Here is a 12,961-nt window from a genome sequence, read left to right as displayed (position 1 = left end):
ATACCTTTCTGGAGAAATAAGAGAACAAAAATCTAACCAAGTTGAAATTAAAAAAGCTGAAATGAAGTGCAATAAAAAAAATGGAGGCTCCTATTGCTAGGATAAATAAGGCAGAAGAGAGAATTAGTGATAGAAAAGGACAAATTATGGAAAAGAAGCTGAGAAAAAGAGAAAGAAACAACTACTGTACCACAAGGGGAGAATTCAAGAGATAAGTGATATCATAAGACAAAACAATATTAGAATAATTGGGATTCCAGAAGAAGAAGGGGGGGCATAAGGTATTTAGAGAAAATTATAGCAGAGAATTTCCCTAATTTGGCGAAGGGAACAAGCATCAAAATCCAGGAGGCACAGAGAAACCCCGTCAAAAACATAAAAATAGGTCTGTACCCCATCATCTAGTAGTAAAACTTACAAATCTCAGTGACAAAGAGAAAATCAATCCTGAAAGTAGCTTGGGATGAGAGCTCTGTAACATACAGTGGTAGAAATATTAGATTGGCAGAAGACTTATCCACAGAGAACTGGCAGGCCAGAAAGAACTGGCATGATATATATTCAGAGCAATGAACAAGAAAAACATGCAGCCAAGAATACTATATCCAGCTGAGCTGTCATTGAAAATAGAAGATGAAAGAAAAAGCTTCCAAGACAAACAAAAATTAAAAGAATTTGCAAATACTAAACCAGCCCTAGGGAAAATATTGAAAGGGGTCCTCTAAGCAAAAAGGCAGTCTAAAAGTAATAGACCAAAAAGAAACAGAGACAATATACAGTAATAGTCACCTTGCAGGGAATATAATGACACTAAATTCATACCTTTCAGTAGTTACCCTAAATGTAAATGGGCTAAATGCCCCAATCAAAAGACATAGGGTATCAGAATGGATAAAGAAAATAAGACCCATTGATATGCTGTTTACAAGAAACCCATTTTAGATGTAAAGTCACCTTCAGATTTAAAGTGAGGGGGTAAAAAACAATTTACCAAGCTAATGGACATCAAAAGAAAGCTGGGGTGGCAATCCTTATATCAGACTCATTAGATTTTAAACCAAAGACTACCATAAGAGATGAGGAAGGACACTATAACATACTTGTTGTCTATCCAACAAGAAGATCTAACAATTTTAAATATCTATGCCCCTGACATGGGAGCAGTCAATTATATAAACCAATTCATAACAAAATGAAAGAAACACATCAACAATAATACAATAATAGTAGGGGAATTTAACACCCCCCCCTAAATGAAATGGACAGATCATCTAAGCAAAAGATCAACAAGGAAATAAAGGTTTTAAATGACACACTGGACAAAATGGACATCACAGATATATTCAGAACATTCCATCCCAAAGCAACAGAATACATATTCTTTTCTAGTGCGTATGGAACCATCTCCAGAATAGATTACATCCTGGGTCACAAATCAGGTCTCAACTGATACCAAAAGTTTGGGATCATTCCCTGCATATTTTCAGAACACAATGCTCTGAAACCAGAAATCAACCACAGGAGGAAAGTTGGAAAGAACTCAAATACATGGAGACTAAACAGCATCCTAGTAAAGAATGAATGGGTCAACCAGGAAATTAAAGAAGAATTTAAAAAATTCATGGAAACAAATGAAAACACAACTGTTCAAAATCTTTGGGATAGAGCAAAGGCAGTCCTGAGAGGAAAGGATATAGCAATACAAGCCTTTCTCAAGAAACAAGAAAGTCTCAAGTACACAACCTAACCCTACACCTAAAGGAGCTGGAGAAAGAACAGCAAAGAAAGCCTAAACCCAGCAGGAGAAGAGAAGTAATAAAGATCAGAGCACAAATCAATAAAATAGAAACCAAAAAAAAAAAAAAAACAGTAGAACAAATCTACAAAAGTAGAAGCTGGTTCTTTGAAAGAATTGGTAAGATTGATAAACCCCTGGCCAGACGTATCAAAAACAAAAGAGAAAGGACCCAAATTAATAAAATCATGAATGAAAGAGAAGAGATCACAACCAACACTAAAGAAATACAAACCATTATAAGAACATATTATGAGAAACTATACACCAGCAAATTTGACTATCTGGATGAAATGGATGCATTCCTAGAGATGTATAAACTACCAAACTGAAATAGGAAGAAATAGAAAACCAGGACAGACCTATAACCAGCAAGGAAATTGAAACAGTAATCAAAAATCTCCCAAGAAACAAGATCCTAGGACCAGATGAACTCCCAAGGAAATTCTACCAGCCATTTAAAAAAGAATTAAAACCTATTCTCCTGAAACTGTTCCAAAAACTAAAAATGGGAGGAAAACTTTCAAACTCATTTTATGAGGTCAGCATTACCTTGATACCAAACCAAAGATGCCATCAAAAAGGAGAATTACAGAGCAATATATCCCTGATGAACATGAATGCAAAAATTCTCACCAAAATACTAGACAATAGGATCCAACAGTACCTTAAAAGGATTATTCACCATTACCAAGTGGAATTTATTCCTGGGCTGCAAGGTTGTTTCAACAACTCAAGTCAATCAATGTGAACAATACATCAATAAAAGAAAGAACAAGAAACATATGATACTCTCAATAGATGCAGAAAAAGCATTTCACAAGGTACAGCATCTTTCTTGATCAAAAGTCTTCACAGTGTAGGGATAGAGGGTACATACCTCAATATTATAAAAGCCACTTATGAAAAATCCATAGAAAATATCATTCTCAATGGGAAAAACTGAGAGCTTTTCCCCTAAAGTAAGGAACATGGCAGGGATATCCACTCTTACCACTGCTCATCAACATACTGGAGTCTTAGTCTCAGAAAACAAAAATAAATAGAAAGCATCCAAATTGGCAAAGAAGAAGTCAAACTCTCACTCTTTGCTGAAGATATGATATGGAAAACCCAAAAGACTCCACCCCAAAACTCCTAGAACTCACACAGGAATTCAGTAAAGTCTCAGGATATAAAAATCAATGCCTAGAAAGCAGATGCATTTCTAGATACGAACAGCAAGACAGAAGAAAGAGAAATTAAGGAGTCAATCCCATTTACAATTGCACCCAAAACCATAAAATACCTAGGAATAAACCTAAACAAAGAGGTAAAGAATCTGTACTCAGAAAACTATAAAGTACTCATGAAAGAAACTGAGGAAGAAACAAAGAAAAGGAAAAATGTTCCATGCTTATGGATTGGAAGAACAAATATTGTGAAAATGTCTATGCTACCTAAAGCAATCCCTATCAAAATACCATCAATTTTTTCAAAGAAATGGAACAAATAATCCTAAAATTTACATGGAACCAGAAAAGACCCCAAGTAACCAGAAGAATTTTGAAAAAGAAGATCAAAGTTGGCAGCATCAGAATTCCAGACTTCAAGCTCTATTACAAAGCTGTAATCATCAAGACAGTATAGTATTGGTGCAAAAACAGACACATAGATCAATCAAGCAGCCCAGAAATGGACCCTCAACTCTATGGTCAACTAATAGAGAGCCCAGAAATGGACCCTCAACTCTATGGTCAACTAATCTTTGAAAAAGCAGGAAAGAATGTGCAATGGAAAAAAGACAGCCTCTTCAACAAATGGTGTTGGGAAAATTGGACAGCCACATGCGGAAGAATGAAACTGGACCATTTTCTTACACCACAAACAAAAATGGACTCAAAAATGGATGAAAGACTTCAACGTGAGATAGGAATCCATCAAAATCCTTGAGAAGAACAACCTCTTCAACCTCAGCTGCACTGACTTTGTCCTAGAAACATCACCAAAGGCAAGGGAAGCAAGGGGCAAAAATGAACTATTGGGACTTCAGCAAGATCAAAAGCCTTTTCACAGCAAAGGAAATAGTTAACAAAACCAAGATATTTGCAAAGGACATATGAGATAAAGTGCTACTATCAAAAATCTATAAAGAACTTATCACACTCAACCCCCAAAGAACAAATAATCCAATCAAGAAATAGGCAGAGGACATGAACAGACATTTCTACAAAGAAGACATCCAAATGACCAACATTTGACACATGAAAAGGTGCTCAACATCACTTGCCATCAGGGAAGTACAAATCAAAACCACAGTGAGATACCACCTCACATCACTCAGAATGGCTAAAATTAACAAGTCAGGAAATGACAGCTGTTGGCAAGGATGTGGAGAAAGGGGAATCCCCCTACACTGTTGGTGGGAATGCAAGCTGGTGCAGCCACTCTGGAAAACAGCATGGAGGTTCCTCCAAAAATTGAAAATAGAGCTACCTTATGACCAAGCAATTGTAGTACTGGGTATTTACCCCAACAGGACACGTGCACCCAAATGTTTATAGCAGCAATATCCACAATAGCCAAACTATGGATAGAACCTAGATGTCCATCAACAGATGAATGGATAAAGACAATGTGGTATATATACAATGGAATAGTACGCAGCCAACAAAAGAAATGAAATATTGCCATTTGCAATGACGTGGATAGAACTAGAGCATATTATGCTGAGTGAAATAAGTCAGAGAAAGACAATTATCATATGGTCTCTCTGATATGAGGAATTTGAAAGGCAAGAGGTTTGGGGGGTAGGGAAGGAACAAATGGAACAAGATGGGATCGTGAAGGAGACAAACTATAAGAGACTCTTAACCTCATGAAAAAATGTAGCATTGCTAGGGGCTTGGGGGAGGAGGGATATGGTGGCTGGGTTAAGGACACTGGGGAGGTATGTGCTATGGTGAGTGCTGTGAATTTTAAGACTGATGATTCACAGACCTGTACCCCTGAAGTAAACAATACATTATATGTTAATTAAAAAAAATAATAATTGTGAGGATACTGGGCTGGAGAAAAAAGTGGAAGATTTCACTGAGACTTTCAATAAAGACACAGAAAATATTAAAAAGAACCAATCAGGGTTAAAGAATACAATAACTGAAATAACAGAATCAACAGTAGCTTAGAGGATGGAGAAGAACATGCCAGCAACCTGGATGACAGGGTAATGGAGAGCAACACAAGCTGAACAGCAAAGAGAGAAAAGAATTAAAAAAAAAAAAAAGAAGATAGATTAAGAGATCTCATGGACAATATAAACAAATATTTGCATTACAGGAGTCCCAGAAAAAGAGAGAAAAATGTAGAAAACTTATTTGAAGAAATAATAACTGAAAACTTCCCTAATCTTGGGAAAGAAATAAACATCTAAGTCCAGTAAGCATAGAGAGTTGCAAGCAAGATGAACCCGAGGAGGTCCACAAAATTGCACATAATAATTAAAATGTCAAAGTTTAAAGATAAAGAGAATCCTAAAAGCAGAAAGAAAGGAACAAAAGATTACTTAGAAGGGAAAATCTATAAGGCTACCAGCTAGTTTTTCAGCAGAAACTTTTGAGTATCTCCTGCCACATTCTTCTGGCTTGCAAAGTGCTGAAAGAAAAAAGGCTACAGCCAAAAATACTCTGCCAGACAAGATTATCATTCAGACTTGATGGAGAGATGAAGTGTTTCCCAGACAAATGAAAGATAAAGGAATTCATCACCACTAAACCAGACTTACAAGAAATATTAAAGGGACTTCTTTAAGTGGAAAAGAAATGACCATAACTAGACATAAGAAAATTATGAATCAAAGATGTAAAATATGACAACAAATGTGGAGAAGGGGAGTAAAAAAAGGAAGAGAAGGGGGGAAAGACTCCCTTCTTCTGAACTTAAATGACCATCAAATTAATAGGTTGCTATTTACTTGGAATGTTGTATGTGAACTTAGTGATAACCACAAGCCCAAAACATGATAGAAATACAAAGAAAGCAAAAGAAAGCTAAATATAACACTATAGAAACTCACCAATCACAAAGAATGAGAAGATGGGGACACCTGGGTAGCTGAGTGGGTTAAGCCTCTGCCTTAGGCTCAGGTCATGATCTCAGGGTCCTGGGATTGAGCCCCGCATTGGGCTCTCTGTTCTGTGGGGAGTCTCCTTCTGCCCCCCCCACCTGCCTCTATGCCTACTTGTGATCTCTCTCTGTCAAATAAATGAGTAAAATCTTAAAACACACACACACACACACACACACACAGAGAGAGAGAAGGAGAAAAAAAAAAAAGGAACAATAAAACAACCAGAAAACAAATTTTTAAAATGGCAAAAAGTATATATCTATCAATAATCACTTTAAATGTAAATGGCCTAAATGCTCCAAGCAAAAAACACAGGGTAACAGAGAAGATAAAAAAATAAGACCCATCTATACATGGCCTACAAGAAGCTCATACCTCAGGCATATACAGACTGAAAGTGAAGGGACTGAGAAACATTCACCATGCAAATGGAAGTGAAAAAAAAGCTGGGGTAGTAATACTTTATTATAGACTTTAAAACAAAGACTAACAACAATTATTACATAATGATAAAAGGATCAGTCCTACAAGAGGATATAACCATTATAAATATCTATATACCCAACACTGGGCTACCTAAATACATAAAGCAAACGTAAGTGGACAGAAAGAGAGAAATCTGCGGTAATACAGTAGTAGTATGGGACTTTACACCCCACTTACAATAACCGATGGATTATCCAGACAAAAAAAAAAAATCAATAAGGAAATAATGTCTTTGAGCATCTTTGAACCAGATAGACAGAAAATATACATATGGAATACTCCATCTGAAAACAGAATACTCATTCTTTTGTTGTTGTTGTTGTTGTTTTAAGATTTTATTTATTTATTTATTTGACACAGAGAGACACTGAGAGAGAGAACACAAGCAGGGGGCATGGGAGAGGGAGAAGCAGGCTTCCCACCAAGCAGGGAGTCCAATGTAGGGCTTGATCCCAGGACCCTGGGCTCATGACCCCAGCTGAAGACAGACGCCTAACGACTGAACCACCCACGTGCCCCCAGAATACTCATTCTTTTCAAGTGCACAAGAAACATATATGAATAGATAATATACCAGGCTATGAAACAAGCCTCAATAAATTTAAGAAGACTGAAATCATACCATGCATCTTTTCTGATCACAACAGTATGAAGCTAAAAATCACAAGAAAAAAAGGAAAAAACACAAACACACAGAGACTACACTCCATGATACCAAACAACCAATAGGTCAGTGAAGCCATCAAAGAAAAAATAAAATGCATGGAGATGAATGAAGATGAAAATACAATGGTCCAAAGTCTTTGGGATGCAGCAAAAGCAGTTCTAAGAGAGAAGTATACAGTACAGAGTGATACAGGCCTACCTTAAGAAATAAGAAAAAGCTCAAATAAACAATCCAAACGTATACCTAAAGGAACTAGAGAAAGAACAAATGAAACCAAAGGAAACAAAGATCAGAGCAGAAATCAATGACCTAGGAAAGTCCCCAGCGCCGCCCCACCTGCAAAAGAAAGAATCAGTGAAACTGAGTTGGTCCTTTGAAAGACAAACAGGGGCACACCTGGGTGGCTCAGTGGGTTAAGCCGCTGCCTTCAGTTCACGTCATGATCTCGGGGTCCTGGGATCAAGCCCCGCATCAGGCTCTCTGCTCAGCAGGAAGTCTGCTTCTCCCTTGCCCTCTGTCTGCCTCTCTGTCTACTTTTGATCTCTCTCTCTCTGTTAAATAAATAAAATCTTAAAAAAAAAAAAGGACAGTGGACCTATACAGACATTTTTCCAAAGAAAACACACAGATAGTCAACACATGAAAAGAAGCTCAATGTCACTCAGAGAAATACAAATCAAACCACAATGAGGTATTACCTGACAGTAGTTAGAATGGCTAAAATCAAAATGACAAGAAATAGCATGTTTTGGCAAGGATGTGGACAAAAAGGAATCCTTGTGCACTGTGGAAAATAGTGTGTAGGTTCCTCCAAAAATTAAAAATAAAAATACCATATGATCCAATAATTTCACTATTGGGTATTTGCCCACAGAAAGAAAAAATACTAATTTAAAAAGATATATGCACCCCTGTGTTTATTGCAGCATTACTTACAATAGCCAAGATATGAGGACAACCTAAGTGGCCATCAATAGACAAATGGAGAAGGAAAATGTGTACACACACACACACACACACACATTAAAGAGGAGGAGATTGTGCCATTTGAGATAACATGGATGGAACCAGAAGGTATTAGGCAAAGTGAAATAGGTCAGAGAAAAAAAATACTACACAATTCCACTCATAAGATTGTTAGCTACATTTGTAATGAACATAGCCTGATGTATAAATTTGTCAAATCACCTTGTAGTATACCTCGTACACCTTGTTGTAAACTAACATAGTGTGTATCAACTATACTAAAAAAAAAAAAAAATAAAGGGAGACTGTTAATGTCACATTATAAAAAATAAATAATTCTATCCAAAGAAAAAACATTTTCTTGTTTCTTTTTTTTTCCTTCCAGATTTTGAAATCAGGAATGGAAATATTTTGTGACTTCACAAGAAAGCGATGCTCCTCAAATATGAAACTAGGTCAGTGTTGATTCTTCTCTATAATAATCTTAAGGAAATCACTTTGTAACTGAGACTGACAAAGTATCAGGAGATCTCATCTTCCACACTTGATGATAATTCAGAATACTTGAGAAGTAACAAACATTTAAGAAACGAGACATTTGTTAAAATTTTTAAACAGGCATTTATGCTCCTCCCTTACTGAACACTCAATTATACACTCTTTATATACTTTAGAATTTTTTAAAGGGGGAGGAAGAGAAAGAAAGTGTGCAAGCATGCTGAGTGGGGGGTGGGGGGGGAGAAGGAGAGAGAGAATCTTAAGTAGGCTCCACACTCAGGAAGGGTCCCAACACAAGGCTCAATCTAATGACCCTGAGATCATGACTTGAGCCAAAAATCGAGAGGATCATTTAAATAAATAAGGTAGGACAAACTACTACAATAGCATAACATTATAACATGTAACAATATTTACTATATTAATATCAGCCACCTTTTTTTCCCCTTCTTTTCTCCAGTTTCCTATGTCAACTTGTGCCTTTATTTCTGGTTTTCTTTTCAGCTCCAAGTTCCTTATACTATGGACATGGATTTAGACAGCTCAGTCTAGTTACAGTCTGCTAAGTTTTATGTGCAAAGACCAAAATTTCATATACACATATCTAATATATATTTCTATATATTTCATATATACATATCTAACTATTATACTAAGCAACAGATTTCTTAATATAGAAAGCATTCAGGATTAAACAAAAATTTGCAAAATTCCGGGTACAATTTGTCTTTTTCACTGTAAAATGTTATAAGATAGTTTGTTCTGTTATCATGATTTCTTTACAGTGAAGAATAATAATTGAAGGAATAAGTGCAAACTACACCGATGTTTGCATGCACACACATTTCAAAAATGACAGTACTTTTTGGGATATATATTATATATTCGAAGACCTTTCATGGAAAACAGCAGTGCACTATACATTAAGCTCTTTCTCTAAGGGTTATGCTTTTTAATGTGATTTTAAAGTTATAAATTAATGGTTACATCCTCAAAATAATGCAATATAAACCAAACTACATATGAAAATCATTCAATAAGTCTTCATTCTGCAAAAATGTAGATTAACTTTGTTTACCAATACTGAAGCAAATTAAACTAGGTCGGTTTAATGCTTTTTCTTACCCTTGTGATGGTAAACAAGTAAACTCTTCCTTCCTCTTTCTTTAGGTCATTCATGTACATTGGTGCACCCACCAAGAGCACGTCTGTAATGGTGTCTTTATTCACATCGACCGAACATAGCACGCTGCCAAAATAGGAGCCTATCTGGAATGAGAAAGCATATTAACCTTAGGATTTGTAGGACACATATACTTTGTTTTTTTTTTTTTCAAGATTTTATTTATTTGACAGAAATAGAGATCCCAAGTAGGCAGAGAAGCAGGCAGAAAGAGAGGAGGAAGCAGACTCCCTGCTGAGCAGAGAGCCCAATGCAGGGCTCAATCCCAGGACCCTGAGATGGTGACCTGAGCCAAAGGCAGAGGCTCAACCCAAGGATGCATATACTCCTAATGGTACACTGAACTTTCATTTACTCATTCAATAAACAAAAATCGAGTGCTTACTACCTATAAAGTGCTAGAAACATTAAGATGGACAACCTAGTCCCCTTTCTCAGGTTGTATAGAGCACTTGGTGGCTAAACCTTAGTGTGCACACAAATCACCAAGAACAGGTATTTATTGATTTATTTAAATTTTCAAAAGATTTTATTTATTTATTTGACACAGAGAGTAAGAGCACCAGCAGGAGTAGCAGGCAGAGGGAGAGGGGGAAGCAGGCTCCGCAAGGAGTAGGAAGCCCGACGCGGGAGCCCATCCCAGGACTCCGGGATCATGACCTGAGCCAAAGGCAGTTGCTTAACCAACTGAGCCACCCAGGTGCCCCAAGAACGGGTCTTTAAAATACAGATTCTGGAGACTATTTCCAGAAACTCCGACTGCATGCCATCCCCCAAACAGTATTTTAAATAAGCACTCCAGGTGTCCCGAGGCTGGGGGGAGTCAAAGACCACATTTAAAAGAGAAACACTTGAAGGTCTGTGAGGTGTGCTGTACAGAAAGGCAGGAAGGAAGAGGGAAGTGGGACAAGTGCCCATGCTGTGTGGTGAGGGACGTTCTCCAGAGGCAAGGGCCAGCTGCTGCCTGAGCAGAGTGCGGAGTAGCCAGGAGGGCTCAGAAAGATTAAACATCCTTTAAATGGCATCTTAAAAATCAAGGAGTTTTCTAGGTGGAGAAGAGCAGGCAAGCACGTGTAATGGAACTGTCTGTGGCGAGATCTTGGACAGGAGGGAAGTTCTCAGATAGTGGAACACAACACCGGGAGGAGAGCCAGTGAAAGAAGAGAGGCCAGCCACCTGAACGCTTCGCGCACGCCTACGTGAATACCTCTGAGGGATTCAGAAACAGGTAAGAGAGGATTCGATCTAGAACATGATCATCTTTTTTCTCAAAATAAAAGCACCCTTCCTTAAAAGAGTAAAGAGGAGAGAAAAATATGTGACCGTAGCTGGCTTGCGGTCAAGGAAGTCAAAGACTCATGTCTTCTTACTCCTGGAAAAGCCATAGAGATGGGAGCCTCGCACTTAATCCCAGAGAAGGGAAATCTAAATGGTTGGTTTCTCGGACTCAAGGAAGGAAAATTTCTGATTGTCAGAGACCGGGGTTGCCCATTTCAAATAGGCACCACGCCCATGGGTCAAAACTGCTTAGTAAGGAAATCGGAATCTGTCGGCTGGCCTCTGCTCTAGCGGGCCGCGACTGGGAGTCATCAGTGGTTCTGACTACTGAATGGTCACGCTGAGAAGGAAGTGGCAGAAAAGTGAGTTGCTTTAATTTTAGAAACCTCAAAGCCACAGGACCCCTGTGCAGGCCCAGATGTAACAGCTCAGTCTTAACAATGCTGTACTTCTGCCTTTGCATCTGTCTTCCAGATCACCGGCTCCTAGGAGGAGCTCGCCAATAAAGCCATGGTCAGGTGCCTATCGTTAGGATTAAATAACACCCATGTTCTATTAATCTGGGGAGTCAAAAACTTGCAGTTGGATATAGCCTAACAGAACAGGCTTTGAGGTTACACAGGACTGGGTTTTTAATGACAACTCAACCCCATGAAATCTATTTGACCTTAGGAAGGTAAACTCTCAGTAGCCTGTTAGAAGAAGACAGCAGATCTCAGTATTGTGAGGATTTAAGGAATATTTTTTCAAGTTTTATAGAGGATCAATTAATAAATAGTGTATTATTATTTTCAGAGGTAGAGTTCAGTGGTTCATCAGTTGTATGTAACACCCGGTGCTCATCGCATGTTCTCCTTAGTGCCGGTCACCCAGATGATTTAAGGAATATTCAAGTAAATACAGATCACAGAACCAGCCACAGGGTCGGCACTCAATAAATGCTGGTTCCCGTTTCTACCAACTTCCACTCCTCATCTGCCCCAGTTGTCACTATGATTAATTCCACCTGCTACACAGTGGCATTTACCTGGTCACCTCGGTGAGCCTGAATAACTGTGACATTGCCATTCTCATCAACACTGTAGAGCACTATCTGGCCAGTATAATTTGCCCGAGGAGCACCGGCAACAAAGTGGATGTCTTTTCCAGTAGAAATCGCAGCCACAGAGTAACCTAGGAGAGAAGTTACAGAGCAGGTACTATTGAAGAGCTCAGCCAGAGAAGCTTGCAAAGTTGGCAGAGAGGACCAGAGGTCCCTCTGTGTGTGTGTGTGTGTGTGTGTGTGTGTGTGTAGGGGTATTAGAAGGTGTTAGAAGGACGGTCAGTAATGTATCCTCCAGACTGAGCAGGTATTTTAATGCTGAAACCAAAGCAGTCCACTCCCTATTGTTTGCAGAGTTTTTTTCGGGGTAAATTACTGACAAGGGCAATCCGGCAGGCAGGCAGTCACAGACAAGCGAACAGATGATCCAAAACGCTATGCAACCCCTACTCAGCCCTTCATTTCCAGCCTCCAGCTTTTATGGAGTAATGGGCACAGTGGTGAGGTCACAGGGTAGTCATCTAAAGTGGCGCCCCCTGTGCCAGAGGGTTCTCTGTTGTTTATCTAAAGTGGTGGCATCTGTGCGCCAGAGAGGAGATCTACACAGAAGGCCAATGACGGGGTCAGTGTTGTGAGCTCTCCTTCACGGGGATGCACAGTTCCTCGTGGGCCCGGGCATATCACTGCGGGCACATCTTCCTTTTTCCTAAGACGAACTGCTCCTCCCCTCTGATGGGCAGCATTGCCCTGCAGAGGGGGAAACCTACCTATAAAACATCCCTAGTTTGGGGGTTGGCCCATCCGCCACTCATGAACCTGGCACTGAACAAGTATTTCTTGAAATGAGTAATTACATGAATTTAAAAGGTAATTGTCATGCAGTGACAATTTGAAGTCAGATGGTCCCAAGTTCAAATTGTGGATTTGCCACTAAGCTG

The 12,961-nt window shown here is 38.7% G+C and overlaps 1 protein-coding gene across 1 annotated transcript in view; it reads right to left on the bottom strand.

The window, feature by feature from the left end:
* The window catches only part of ITGA2 (integrin subunit alpha 2), a 110,858-nt gene that overhangs the window by 36,039 nt on the left and 61,858 nt on the right, over positions 1 to 12,961 (bottom strand). Inside the window, exons 12-13 of the mRNA XM_059417106.1 lie at positions 12,009 to 12,154; positions 9,646 to 9,789 (exon numbers count right to left, since the gene is read on the bottom strand). Of these exons, the coding sequence (XP_059273089.1) occupies positions 9,646 to 9,789; positions 12,009 to 12,154 (290 nt within the window). The remainder of the gene's footprint in view (positions 1 to 9,645; positions 9,790 to 12,008; positions 12,155 to 12,961) is intronic.

This window comes from Mustela nigripes, chromosome 12 (assembly GCF_022355385.1).
Source record: "Mustela nigripes isolate SB6536 chromosome 12, MUSNIG.SB6536, whole genome shotgun sequence".
Lineage (NCBI taxonomy): Eukaryota > Metazoa > Chordata > Mammalia > Carnivora > Mustelidae > Mustela > Mustela nigripes.
The sequence above is the reverse complement of the archived record's forward strand: the minus strand, read 5'-3'. Positions and strand labels throughout refer to the sequence as shown.